Source organism: Humulus lupulus, chromosome 1, assembly GCF_963169125.1.
Source record: "Humulus lupulus chromosome 1, drHumLupu1.1, whole genome shotgun sequence".
Lineage (NCBI taxonomy): Eukaryota > Viridiplantae > Streptophyta > Magnoliopsida > Rosales > Cannabaceae > Humulus > Humulus lupulus.
The window spans coordinates 284218885-284234799 of NC_084793.1; the positions used below are offsets into that span (position 1 = coordinate 284218885).

Sequence of the window (15915 nt, forward strand, 5' to 3'; positions counted from 1 at the left end):
GTCACTAGCATAAACCTACCGAGTCGATTATTTGGGTACCGCTCCCTTAGCCATGTAACAAAACAGTCACCTAGGCCTTTGGCCCTGGCTCTGAGTAACTAGTCATAGACTAGTCAAGCGCTTATAATTTTCATCAACCTTAGGGTCGGTCCAGCATTAATGCTCATTTGGGTCATTCAATGCTGATATTGATTAGATCTAATCTTTTATCGACTCTGCGTTCATGACGCTTATGCCATTTCTGACTCTTAGGTCAGTAACACGCGACCAGTGTCGATTCTAAATAGTTAGTGCCATACACAAGTAAGCAGGATTCGCTAAACATTTAATATGCAATCAATGTTCACATTTAACAATCAACATGCCTTTATAACAACCACGCATGTCATATACGTAGGGTGTAGTTTTCTTACCTCTGATTCGAGCGAGAATGAGTAAAAGAACGACCCTTGAGAATGATCTGACTTTTAGTTCCTTAGCGGCCACCTAGTCATAACCAAATATGGGATTCCATCAATAAAATGAATAACAAAGGTTCCCGAACCAAGACCTAGCCTCTGGACCCACATGCATACATTTAACATCTTATTATAATATAATTCACATATACATGCATAATCATTTAATGGCGTAATAAAACAATTATGGCCCTCCCGACCTACTTATCCAGCCATTAAACCGCATTAGGGATTTTGGGGCATTACAAAGAGTGCCCCTAAATCAATCCTTAGCCATTTAATGCCTCCAAGGGCAAACCCATCATTTGCCACATTCCAGCTAATTCCTCGAGTAGTCCTATAAATCCCCAATTAGTCTTGGTATACCCAAATAATCGCTAAATAACTACTTGTTACCCGATCAACCTTGAATACACAATACATTCCCAAAATACCCCTAGGCTCACCCCAAGCCAGGTATTTGACCCTGTTGTGACTATTCTGCTAATCCGCTCACTTGGACCGCCTTGAGCCCAATATCGCAAATTTACCCACATAATGATGTGGTCTGAGTCATAACACACACACATAATTACATTTATGGCATCAACATGCCAATATTATAAATACACCCTTATTAACAAGAACGAGCTCACATGCATATTTAATACACATAAACATGCATATATATATATATATTCATATTATAGTATAACTCAAGTAATCAACTAATGATACACATATATTATAATTAATTCACCTAATAATGAAATTAAATCATTTATTGCCCTCCCAGTACGCTAATCAAGACACTAAGCCTTATTAGGAAATTTGAAATGTTACATTGTCACGAGCAATATTTTCCTCCCCTCTGTTACCTTAATTCCGAGCCATTCTTTCTAACCGTTTCTGTTTCCGATTTCTTCTACAAGTTTTCTCAATTTCAGGATCAACAGACACCCTTGATTCTGATCCCTGTCGTCGCATAAACTACTTGAACACCTGAAATCACAAATTGCGAAAAACCAGGATTAGAACGGTATAAAAGAAAAACAACCAAATTAGAAAAAGAATTAATTTCCTTGTTAATAGTAAAAATAGTCCCCTGGCACGGCGCCAAAAACTTGTTACAAATTTTCTACACGCAAGTATACACGTTCGTTTAACAAGTAATATAATGTAAGAAAGGTCAAACCCACAAGGATTGTTACCAAGTACCAATCATTAATATTAGGGGTGTGCACGGTGTGGTTTGGGCGATTTGAACACTTTTTAATACACTACGCCACAAGTGTGGTGTAGTAACTAGAACACACCATGCGATGTGATTTGGTTGCACCAAACCAGACCATTTTTTGCAGTGTGGTTTGGGTGGTTTTCCACGGTGTAAGTGTGTTAAAAAATATGTCATAACAAAATTTAAAATTAAAAAATACTAAATCCTTAGTTTATAACAAATCCTTAATAAGTTCTAAACAACATCACAAGTTATCAATTAAGTTCAAAACAACACAAAAAAAAATACAAGTCTCCCATGAACTTCTTTTCAAAACCCTCGTGGAACTTAAGCTCAAAACATCACAAGTTATAATAAACTTCTTTTCACTCCACTAAACTACCATCATGGAAGAAACCCTCTTGCTTCACTTCACCTAATCAAGGGATACAACTTCACATATGGCTGAAATATCTGCAAAATCAAAAGACAAAACAAATGAGACAAATAAAATATAAATATTAAAAAAAAGGTTAAGAATACAAAATATAACCTGAATCAAAATCTTCATATGACATCATTTCTTCTAACATTGGAGTCATATCCAATGGCAATGAAGAACTTCTTAACCAATTTTGAGAGCATATCAAAGCTTCTACCATAGAAGGGCTCAAAGAAATCCGAAAACAATCAAGGACCCTCCCTCCAGTGCTAAAAGCAGATTCTGAGGCAACAGTTGAAACTTGGACAGCAAGAACATCACGTGCAATGGCAGAAAGAATATGGTACTTTGATGAATTGACTTTCCACTACTCCAAGATATCAAAGCTCTTATTCTTCCTATCCTCGTTACGTTCTGTTAGATACCTTTCAAGTTCATTTTTCATATCAAAAGCATCATCTTGATCATATTCTTTTTCAAACTCAGATTCAAACATGTCAATAGAATCTTCATCATCAGAATCCATCTTTCTCATTTTCTCTTGAGAAGATGTTCCTCCTTGACTAGTTACTTCTTGGGAATTCAATTTGAGGTCATTTGCATAATGAGAGATTAGCTTTGATAAACAAACCTTTACACAACTCATGATCGTCTTAACTTGTTCCTCACCATACAATTGTTTCAAGCAACATGTGGCATATTTCATTTTGTACCTAGGATCCATAACAACAGCCACATACAAAAGTACATTTTGTTTCTCTATACTACCCCAATACTTATCAAACTTAATCTTCATCTTAGAGGCCATATCCTTCAAAATTAATTTGTTACTAGAACTCCATTTAATCAGTCTCCCATGAACTAAGCACATCTCATGGAAATAGGTATTTGAAGTAATAAACAAAGAAGCACTAAACTTGAGTGCAGCATCATAAAATATTTCAAAAACTTGCAAAAAATGGCACAATTCTCCCAATCTTTAGACATTGGTGGACCCAAAGGTGTCCTGCCATTTTTGTCATTCTATAAGAAATAGCACATGTAAAACTCATCTTCTTCTCCCAACAATTTAAAAGCCTCTTCATAGTTCAATGCATAGTCCAACATCAAATAGGTAGAGCACCACCTAGTAGGTACATCTAAGCAGGCAAGAGCCTTGTCTACTTTACAAGTATTTTTCACACAAGTTTTAAATCTTGCTAGCCTAGAGGGAGAAGCTCTAACATATCTAACTGCATTACGCACCATTGCAATAGAATCATCCAAATCCCGTAAACCATCACCCACAATTAAGTTTAAAATATGAGTTGAACACCTCATATGTAAAAAATCTCCTTCACAAATGGCACTCTTCCAAATTTGCAATCTCTTCTTAATATGACTAATAGCCACATTGTTAGAAGATGCATTATCAACAGTTATAGCAAATACCATCTAAATACCCCATTGTTTTAAACATGCCTCAATTGCTTTTCCTAATGTCTCCCCTTTATGATTAGGAATTTGACAAAAATTTAAAATCCTCTTTTGCATTTTCCATTCAGGATCTATAAAGTGCGATGTCAACACCATGTAGCATACATTTTGAATGGAAGTCCATGTGTCAGCGGTGAGAGAGACTCTTTGTGAATTTTTAACAAAAAAATCATTCTATTTTTTTTTCTCATCATTATACACATTCATGATATCCCTAGCAATTGTCCACTGTGATGGGGAAACAAATTTGGGACATGCAACACTACAAAATAATTTGAAACCCTCTTGCCCCACAAATCTAAAAGACAATTCATCAATAACAATCATCTTTGCACATGCACGCCTACATTCCGACTGACTAAATTCTACAGCTATAAGATTACTTCCTCCCACACTACCATCATCACATTTCTTATGAAATGTCAAAATCTTTTGCTTCTTATCCTCCAATCTATATAGATATTTTTTACACTGATTGTTCAAATGGTTCCAAAGGGTACTAGTACCATTTTTCCTACTATGACCAGCATAATCCTTATCACAGTAGTTACAAACAACCCTAGGGTCACTTGGATCATCCTCATTTCTATGAAAATGTTCCCAAACTTCAGATAGTTGCCTAGGTTTCCTTTTAGACTTAGTAGACAATGGGGGTTTACAACTAGCAGTAGCACAATCTTGATCACTGTTACTTTTTTGGGTTGATGGAGTTTTCAATGATGATGTTGTCTTAGTGTTACTATCTTCCATTTCCATCTAATATCTATGTTCATATATAAAACAACAACAACAAAATTGTCTGAGATTATATAGCAACACGAAACATAATTACCATAAAAGTTTGAATCTCCACACAAATTATATAGAAAACAAATAGCAAAATGAAAAATTACCCAATCTTGCCAAAAATAATCACAAGCTTGTGCTGCAAAGAGATTTGACACTATATGTTAGTTATGAAGATTAACATTTAAGTGCTAACATGATAACATCTTTCAAAACTATTTTTTTTCTTTAATAAATAAAGCTAGTGCTAGAAATAGTAACTTTTGTATAATATATTTTTTTGGGCTCTGTTATGTAATTTTTTTAATGTAATAATTGTATAATAAGTGACTAGATTAGGAGTTATATGTATATATACACACACACACGATCTATACTCATCACTACTGGCTACTCTTTCTCTCTCCCTTTGATAATAAATACATAAATATCTTTAATTAGAGTATTTTTTTTTCAAACAAAATAATAGAGTGAAGTGGATATATGAATATTCAATTTTATATAAACAAACAATGACAGATCCCATAATATATTATTATGGTAGTTCTTGATCAGTTGATATATATATACTAGATACAAGTAACGTGCATATATACGTTTGGTTAGTTTTATTTATAGAATTTATTAATTATTTTTATTAAATTTATATTAATGTAATATAAATTTTGAAATAAATATCCTATTTTAATTAAATAATTTATTTATTTTTGTTTAAATTTATGTTTGTTCTAATTTTTGAATTTGGGAGTGACAATAAGAGATTAAATATTGTACGTTGATTTTAAATTTAAGTTTTTTGTTAGTTTTTTTTTTTAAATTGTTGCTAATTGATAGTCGATTATATTATATGTTTAATATGATATTATTCTAATAAGTGAGTTTAAGTTTAATTAAAATTTATTTAAGTTATAAAACGTATGATTTTTTTAAATAATTATCATTATAAACTATCTTAAAAATATTATATTTTAATTTGTTTAATTATTTATTATTTAAAAATAATTATCATTGTAAAATATCTTAAAAATATCATATTTTAATTTGTTTAATTATTTATTATTTTTAAATAATTATCATTATAAAATATCTCAAAAAAATATCATATTTTAATTTTTTTTAATTATTTATTTTATTTAAGTCACAAACTACCATTAAATATAAGAATATTCTGTTAAATATAAAAATATTCTATTAAAGTTAACATTAAAAAAATAAAAAAACCCTTAAAACCAAGAATTTATGTCATCTACAGAGTTATTATATAGAAGAGATATAGATATACACTAACTAAAATAAAATCATCGAGTCCATGATAAGAGACAAATAAAAAAAATAACAACAGCAAGAACAATAAAAATAGAGAGATAGAGATTGTGGGGTATCTTTATTTATTTAATTTCTTATAAATATATATCTGTGTTGTAATCAGAACCCATGAAAATGCACTACTTGTTTTGGCCATTAATTAAAAAAAAAAAAAAAAAGGAGAATCAGATCACTCTTTCAATCCAAAGAAGAAAATTATAGAACAGAACAGAGACTGAGTTACCAAGTTCATAATCAAGCACAACCATTATAAAGAAAGTAACATAGTTCAAATTGTTGACGATATAAAATTAAGAAAGGACAAGACCATGAAAAAGCTAGGAATACAAATTTTAAACCCATCAAACCAGAACCCACTAAAAACGCCATATGGGATAGAAAACAGAGAATGGAAAACAATAGCTTATGGAGATCATCTTCAGCTATATATTTTCTTTGGTAGTTTTTAATATGGCTCTGGCAGAAGAAGAGCCACCCAGGAACGTAACAGAGAATTTCTCAACCATATATTCAAACACTCACCTGAGTTGTTTGAAGGAGATCTTGAAGCGAATGTTCGGAGGTCTTGAGTTGTACGATTGCTGTGTGAGATAGAGATGGTGATAGGGAGGAGGAGGCACAGACGAGATGATAGAGGAAAGAGTTGTTGTGTGTATTATGTGTTAGAGAATAAGGCTATACCCTAATTTAAGTGGGCTTCTAATTTAAGTGGGCTCCTAGTTTCATATTGGGTTACTAAAAAAATGGTATATATGTAAAGTTTAATTTTTTTTAACATATTTGTAAGTATACGATGCGGTGCGGAGCAAACCAAAATTTTACACCGCCAAACCGCGCACTGCACCGCGCGGTTTAGCTAAGATACAAACTATACTGAACCATTACACTTTTGACACCGCGGTTTGCGGTGAAGTGCGATGTGGTGTGGTCGGTCACCACGGTTTGCCGGTTTAGATGCTCACTCCTAATTAATCCTAATATTCTATTTAGTTAACAATAATTTGATTGTAAGAATTAAGTAAAACTATTGGAATAAGAACGTAATTGCAAGAATAATAGATAGCAAATGAAATAGAATTCAACAATTAAATGAACTAAGGCAATAACTTCATCCACCATCCACTTTATATATCAATATCACAAATTATATTATTCAATTCTCTCTCGTGATAGCAAGTCAACAAAAGTAACTTATATTCGTACTAGGATTTACAAGTCACAACCTTATGTTAATTTTTTACATCTCTGTGATAAATGAACATAAGACAGGCATTAAGTAAGACAATTCTAAAGCTACACAGACCAAATAGGTACTCTCATCCTATAATAAAATCTATGTCTATTCAATTACAGCATAATCAATTCTCACATCTCAGATTTTGAATCAAAATCATATAAATCATGTAATAGATGGCCATTAAATCACAAGCATTAAGCATAAATTCGAATAGATCACAAGATAGAATAGAAATCATAAAACTTGCATTAATTCAAAATAAAGTTTCAAGAGAATCTATTAAAACCCTAGAAAAAGAGTTTAGTTAATGACAGAATTTATAATAACCATAGAAGAATTAAAAAAAATCCAAATTACAGAAATTAAAAGTAAACAAGAAGAAAAACTATGATGAGTTCTTTGAATCCACTTGCAATCCTCCACAATGTGCTTATCTTCGTCTGCTAGGGTTAATCCCTTTTAAAAACATCATTAAGAAAGCTTTTATATCCCTAATTAACTATGTGCGAAAAGACAAAATTGCCCTTGAAAAATACCCCAAATTTTGCTTCCGTACGGACTGGCGTCGCAGCTCCATCTGATAACACTGCAGCTCTAAGTTGCTTCGAGTTCTAGATTTCGTCTCTGGAGTATGTAGCGTCGCGACTCAATTTGGTAGCGCCGTAGCTCTAATTCTCATTTTAATAGAGCCTCAGCTCTGTCTCCCTGGAACCTAGGCGCTAATTCTGGCTACTTTTTCCCTTCTCTGTAACTCTTAGGATCGTGGCTCTACACATTAGAGCTGCAGCTCTAATTCCAATTTTTCACCAAATCACCAATTTGACCCTCGGTTTCGCCCAGTTTCCATTCCTTAGCCCGTTTAATACCGTTTCTTCAAGAATTAAGCACTTTTCCTCCAATTTCAAACTATTTCCTTAATAACCACACTTAATCCTGAAAACACAATAAACACCCACATAATATCGCACAAAGCCAAATAAAATACTAAAATTGCATCTTAAAACATGACATATAATATTATTTATTTATGTAAAATTTATATGACAATTATAAAAACTTAATAAAAATAATTATTAAATATTCTAAATAAAACTAAGCAAAGGTACATTGCACGTTGTTTGTACCTAATATATATATATATATATTAGCGTAGTGGAATGGATACACTATTGTGAAAATTATATTATTTCAGTGCAAAATTTACATTACTATTATTAACTTTTTTATAAAAAGTTTAACGTAAATTGTTGTTTTCATTAAATGTAACATTTTTTATTAATATATTTTAACATCGTTAGTTTTAAAATTATCTAAATAAGAAAAATATTTAAAAAATATATAAATTGAAAAATGCTGGAGAATATATATTGCAATGGAATAATAGAAACCAAATTTACAACTCAATACTAGAATACAATTGGGACAATAGGATTGATAAAATAAAGTTACAACTCTAATGCACAAAATACAAGTAAAATAGATATATGAAGAAGTAGAAGAGAATGAGATTACAAACTCAAGACAATAACAATACAAATAAAATAAGAACAAAGAAGAACAAGAGAATGAGATAAGAACAATAGAAAATAATGATGAACACTCTTAATACTCACACCATCTCAAGTGAAGAGTAGTGAGGAACACTAGACTTGAACAAGGTTCGAAACCTTTGTCCAAAACCTTATTACCCATATTCCCTTAGCACTAAGCGACTCTCAAGTTTGGAAATAGCTCTTTGGAATTATCAAATTTTTTGTTTTTCAGCCAAGTGCTAAAATGGATTAAAAACTCCTATTCACAAGTGACAAAATAGTCTTTGTTTATAGAGTTTTGAGACACCATTTGAATGTCAAATTACACAAACCACTTGGTTGTTACTAATGTTAAATTAGGTGTTTATGGAATTAAAGGGTATATTTGGGAGTTACTTAAAGTATTCCAAACGTTCACATTGATGAAAATGCAAAAATGAGATTTGGCTGCCAGCGCCCTAGGACGCGGGCTAAAGCTTTTAACCTCCCAATTTTTGCACTTTGCCACAAAAACGTCCAAATTCTTCCCCTTCGGATTTTGTAACTTCCATACACCTAATGAGAGTTAAAATCACACTCCAACAACCATATAACATAATGGCTCATGAAATTCAATTTAGAAATGTGTAACCCTCATTTTACACATTATTGGGTGATCTTTTGGAAGTTACAAATGGTTACTGATTTTGTAAGATATGTAACTCTCAAAAGAGTGTTACAAATTTGGACACACACATTTGTTCCACTTATTTGTAACTCTCAAATTATGTTACAAAATGTGACAAACTCATTTTTTCACATTCATTTAATCTAACATTGTATTATTATAAATAATATAACAAAAAAAATGAGTCATAATAATTTCTCATAACATATTTTAAAATTTCTTATTGAAGTATTTAAATTACTCTATCAATGATGTTTTCAAAATTATAACCGAAAAATATTATTGTGCTTAGATTTATTCTTTTCTTTCATTTATTAATTATTTATTTTGTCATTTAATGTATTTTGTTTATCCAAATATATATGTAATAATGAAATAAGACATATATATATATATACTTTTCTTATTTTGTCGTTTATTTTTTTGATGAGAAATTACTTATTTTAATTGCTCTAGCCATTAATTAAATAATATATATTTATATATAACTTTTTATTGGCCTTATTACTTTTTTAATTACATAATTAAAATTTGATCAAATAAACAATTTAAATTCATAGTTTTAATTTATAATTTTTTTTATTGAAATTCATACGCATTTTTTCTAAAAGAATATTAGAAAAATATTTAATTTTAAAACTAGAATGCAACATATCTTTTATATATAAAAAGTGTGTACTTAAATGATTTTTGGTTTAATAATTTTTTTTAAAAATAAATATTATGTTTTTTTTTTTTTTTAATTATAGACAATGTTTTGGTTTAATATTTTTTCTAAATGTATTTATGTTATTTTTTATAACATATGAAATTGTTTATTTATTTAAAATTAAGATGACAATTAAAAAAATATAATAAAAATAAATTAATAAATATTCTAAATTAAACTAAGTAAATATGCATTGTATATTGCTTTTACCTAGTATAAATATATATATATATATATGCAAGGTTAGCATTTACATAAAAAAAAAATCATTGTTATAGCGTATCATATAGTGCTCAATACCATTTGATTTGATATTAGACAATTGATATAATTTAATATTGAATCTCACATTTTTTATTTTAAATTATAATATGTAGAATTTGATATTAAATTGCACCAATTAACATATGCCGCATCAAGTGGTGTTAACATCATTGATGTCCCTTAATACAATATATATATATATATTGTGTATTTAACAATTTTTCTTATTTTAATAGATTTTTGTTGTTAACTTTAACAAAATATTACAAATATTTAACGGAATATACCTTTAAAACTAATTAAAAAATACGACAAAAATAAATATTTAGTAATTATATAAATATAATGTAACGACCCAACTATTCTAGACTTTGGACCATTAATAACTACTATACTAATGTTAAGAAAACGTACATATGCAATAACCATAACTTTATTTAAAAACTGTAAAGTAAATGTTAAATACATAAAAATTCATTTAGGATATGGTATCCCATTGTTTTGAAAATAAAACAAAACATAACTTAAATAAATTGGTTACAAAATTAAGTGTGGAAAAATAATACATAGAAATCATAACTAAAAGACTAAAAAAAAAACTTCATCCTCAAATCGTACGCGTAGTCCACCGATTCCATCATGCCTCAATACACATCCCCAAGCTGCTAAGAACCTTCCCGCCGCCAAAACTATTTTACTGCACATATAAAACATAAAGGAATGAGCCTAATGCCGAGCAAGGAAAATCTACTACAAGCATGAAACATATACATATACATACACATAAACTATAAACTATAAACTATAAACTATAAACTGTAAACTATAATCATATGACTATATAAATACAACATCTATTACAATGGTCATCATACTTTTTGGGACTTGCTAGCTAAGCAATCATATGCCCATAAATTTACGGGGCTAGTTATCTAAACATGTCACATAAATTCATGGGGCTCGTTATCTAAACAATCATATGCCCAAGAAATCTACTACTGGGACTTGTTATCTAAACAAGTTATTTATTTGTTATCTAAACAAATTATGTGATTGTTATCTAAACAATCCAACAACTAAAAACATATCATACTTACAACATAAACATATATCAACAACATAAAAGCATACAAATCTACCCTATTTTCCTTACCAAAAACCGAGATGTGGGAACAAGATCGGGACTTTGGAACACTCCTAAAAACCATAATAGAGAGGTGAGTGTACTAAGGAAAAGAGATGAAAAGAATGAACTACACCATCGAAAAGATACTTACCAACAATAACCTCAAGTTCAAGAACTTAGATGCCTAACCAAGAATAGAAAAGACTGAGTTAGGATTTGAGTAGAGAAGAACTATAAGAATCAATACAGAAAGGAACTAGAATTAGGAATACCTTGAATGCTTCTATGACCGAACTATACCTCGAAACCGAAATACACTATAACCTTACTTCCCAAGTGTTTATTAAGCTTATAATGATTAAGCTTATAACCCCAACACCAAGTGTTTACCGCTCTATAGTCTCACTAGCACCTGGAAGGCTCTGATCAATGCTTGAAGAATGAATGAAAAGCCCTGGTGCTAAGTCCTATTTATAGAGTTCTAGGTATAAAAATCTTCTTTTTGGCTTTGAATAAAAATAATTAATTTAATTGAAAATATTTGAATATTATTCAGCCAAAGGCTTAAGACTTGGTCAAATTTTTCAGAGAGAGGTTTAAGGAGTCAAAACTTGATTTTTAAAACAAAAATAATAAAAACAAATAGAATCCTAACTTCTAACTCCATAAATCTCGTAACTCTAAACTCATATGCAGTAAAATCAACATATCTAGAGCTGTAGGACTCCGATTTAGACTCTCTTTATACCATTAGAAAGCTAATTCAATTATCTACAACTTTCTAGAAATACTATTTTTTGAAATTCATAACATAACTTGGTCAAAAATATGTTAGAAGTTACAATACCCTAAAATTACGAAAAAATTATTTACAACCTAATCCACAAATAAATAAAATTGTGACAAATGTCATACTCCTAACAGATTCTGATGAAAACTAAGTCTTATATTTCGCTTATTTTATCATTAAAATAACAATTCCTTAATTATCATGCATATGACAAATGTCATAATCCTATTGGCTCTATCTAAACATTATGTTATAATAATTGTCATATTAATAACCAGTAATATTAAAATCAAACCTTATGTTATAATTAATATTCTTAAACTATAAGTTAAACTTATAAAATCTACAAGTGTTACTACGAGTGTCCAACTAAGTCCCGGCTTGAACCAAAATCCACAGTCATAAACATACTACAACTACTACTAGCTATTACTATTACTACTACTATCTAACTAGCTAAGTAAAGTTCTTGGACTCTACATATAAATTCAAATATTATGAAATATTGTCATTATTATAATATTTAATACAAAGCTAGATATTTGATAATTATATTAATATAAATTAAAATTTTATACAATATCATTACTATAATAATATGTAACACAAGACTAGATATTTAATAATAATACTACACATTCTTAATTTTTATAAAATTTTGGTGGAATAATTTTTTAGTAATTATATTAATATAAATTCAAATAGTATAAAATATCATTATTATAATAATTTTTTAATACAAGATTAGATATTTAATAGTTATATTAATATAAAATCAAATGTTATAAAAAATCATTATTGTAATAATATTTAATACATAATCCTAATTTTTTTTTTTAAATGATCATTTATATTTAAAAATAAAACATGTCACTTTTTTATTACTTAATCTAACTTATATAAATATATATTCATATTAAGTAACAAAAACATATTATAAATACACATAATAAATATTATATATTGGTTTATTTTTTAAAATATGTTTTTATGTCATTTTATATATATATAGTATGTTATTTTTAAAAAATTATATTGAAATCATAAAAAATATAATAAAAATAATTAATAAATTTTCTAAATAAAACTAAACAAACGTGCATTACACGTTGTTTGTACCTAGTATATAATTTAATCTTTGACAAGTTCTCAAATTGAGTGATACTGAAATCCTAATTCTTTTTACCTTGGTGTGTGTCGTTAGTCGTACCAAATTTAATTATATTTTATTTCTTAATTTTTTCAACTACTTTAGAATAGCGGCAAATAAAGATTGAACCACGATAACTATTATTCAATTAATTATTGGAAATTAGAAACAATAATGAAAAATGGGATTTTAAAGTTTCAAAATAAAAATAACATAAAACAATGAATGAAGCAATTGAACTAATAATAACAATTTTAAGAAACATTGATTACTATATTTCAAATTAAACTATTAACCCTGCAGATAACACATAAGCAGTCATTATCTCAAATCTCTCTAGTTTACTTTATTAAAGCGAAATGCTCTTAATAAATTCTTTTTACTAAACAACCTAATGACAATCACCTTACATTTAATCTAGCAAAAACATTAATTTCTATGGAGATGAGTTAATCTATACAAAAAATCCAACAAGCGTACAATTCATTTAACCTACTTTGTATTCTTTATCACAATTAAAAGCACCTTGACATTATCCTTAATTGCAAATTATCACAAAAACCTAAAGTTCTAAAGGAATATGTGAATGGATACCCTAAGATGATAGTAGACTAAAGCAAAATCTTATTTAGGGGCACTCTAAACAATATTAAAAAAATAATCATAAAATGAAGCATAGAAGAATATAAGCAATTCAATATCAAGGAATAAGTAAAATAATAATCATCATTGAAATCAAGAACTCATGTCTAGGGTTTTGATATAACCCTTAACCTATAGAGAAACTACTCTGTAATCTCAAACATAATCAAAATCATAATTTAAAATAATAGAGTTTAAGAAGAAGAAAAAAAAACTACAATGTTGATGTAGATGATGAACAATTCTCCTTCTCTCTGAGTTTTAGTCTCTCAAAAACATAATTAAAAGTTAATTTAGAATTTCCATTTTTTTTTATCAAGAAAGAAAAACTTTATTAATCACAGACAAATTACAAGCCAAAACCTTCACTGAGAAGGGAACAACAACATTACATAGAAGATAATTTCCTCACAAAAACCAACTCTTTGCCTGTCAACTTCCTTTGAGTAAAGCAATTACATCTGTAGCTAATGTCCTTTTTAATCATATCAACTATACAATTGACACTATAAGAAAAGTGATTAACATAACAAGAATTACGATTATACCAAATGTAATACACCATCGCTGAGAAGATAGCCGCCACAAGCGCAGCTATAACATCTCTCCTCATATTTTCAATCCACCGAGACCAATCACTGAAATTCAAAGGCCAAGTGCACCCCAGCCATCGTTGGACTTGCTGGACTATCTTCTGAGAAAAATTGCAGTCAAAGAAAAGATGCTCATGATTTTCTATCTCAAGCTCACATACTGGGCAGAGGAGGCTATGAAGCTGCATAAGCACTCTATGCAGATGGTCTCGAGTTAATAACTTCCCATTCACCGCTTGCCAAGTGATAAATCTATGCTTAGGCACACTAGTTCTGTTCCAGACAAAATGATGGTACCTAATCGGGTCTTGCTGGATGCAATTCATATACAACACACCAACTTTAAATCTCCCATGTCTAACAGCTGCATCAATATCTTTTTGAGTAAACACATCACGCAACATACAAATTTTGCGCCAATACCAGCTGGTATCCACCTTAAGATTGTACTGCCAGAAGCTTTGGCCTTTTAAATACACTGTGTTGATCCATTTCACCCAAAGAGTTTCAGGTTGATGATTAATAGCCCAGATATATTTGGCTAACATTGCTTTGTTCCACTTGGTTCCTTCACCGAAACCTAACCTGCTAAATCTTTTCGGCAAACAGACTGAGGACCAAGAAGTGAGATGAAAATTACTTCTTGTACCATTATTTCCCCAAAGAAACCACAAGCAAAGTTTATCTACTTCTTTGACAATGCTTTGAGGGAGCAAGAATATGTTCATCCAATAATTGCACAGCCCCAACAGAACAGAAGTGATCAATTGAGTCCGCCCTGCATATGATAAATGTCTACTAGCCCAGGTGTGAAGTCTAAGCTTGATTTTTTTAAGAATCTCACCACAGTCAGCCATTTTCCATTTAGTTGGCCGCATAGGGATCCCCAGATACTTAAGAGGGAAAGTTCCCTCATCAAGCTGAACTATCTGAAGAAGCTGGTTCTTAACAACAGTCGAAACCCCTCCAAAAAACACTTGAGATTTACTGATGTTAGCCTTCAGACTAGTGCTGTTACAAAACTCCTCAAACACCTGCTTAACCACCTGAACTGAGCCACTATTAGCTTTGCAAAATATCACTAAGTCATCAGCAAAGCAAAGATTTATGATCTTAAGGCCTTTACACAGAGGGTGATATCTAAACTCATGTTGTTGAGCACCTAGTTGAAGCAACCTCGTAAGATATTCCATAATCAAAACAAATAGCAAAGGAGATATAGGGTCCCCCTGGCGAAGACCCTTAACACCCCTAAACCCCCCCCTGCATTCTACCATTCAGCATAAGGACATAAGAGGTGCCACAAAGACAAACCATCACCCAATGAATGAATCGGTTAGGGAATCAAAAACCAATCAGTAATCTCTCTAGAAAGCACCAATCTACTGTGTCATAGGCCTTGCTCAAGTCAATCTTTAGAGAACATCTTGGGGAAGAATTCCTTCTATTGTAGTTCTTAATCAAGTCTTGAAATATAAGTATATTATGTGCTAACGATCTCCCTCTAACAAATGCACCTTGG

General features: G+C 30.1%; 1 protein-coding gene and 1 long non-coding RNA gene across 2 annotated transcripts; both read right to left on the reverse strand.

The window, feature by feature from the left end:
- Positions 1-409: 409 nt before the first annotated feature.
- Positions 410-6556, reverse strand: LOC133777869 (uncharacterized). The gene is made up of 3 exons (XR_009868894.1): positions 6206-6556; positions 1316-1439; positions 410-486 (listed from the first exon to the last, which is right to left on the reverse strand). It is a non-coding gene; the product is annotated as an uncharacterized LOC133777869 (long non-coding RNA).
- Positions 6557-14188: 7632 nt separating this feature from the next.
- LOC133778392 (uncharacterized) lies at positions 14189-15670 on the reverse strand. Its single transcript, XM_062218296.1, has one exon. The coding sequence runs from the start codon at positions 15668-15670 to the stop codon at positions 14189-14191; it is 1482 nt and encodes a 493-aa protein (XP_062074280.1).
- Between the last annotated feature and the right edge of the window lie 245 nt (positions 15671-15915).

Coding starts and splice junctions, on each gene's coding strand:
- LOC133778392 (XM_062218296.1), bottom strand. CDS start 15,670: ATGGTAGAATGCAGGGGGGGGTTTAGGGGTGTTAAGGGTCTTCGCCAG.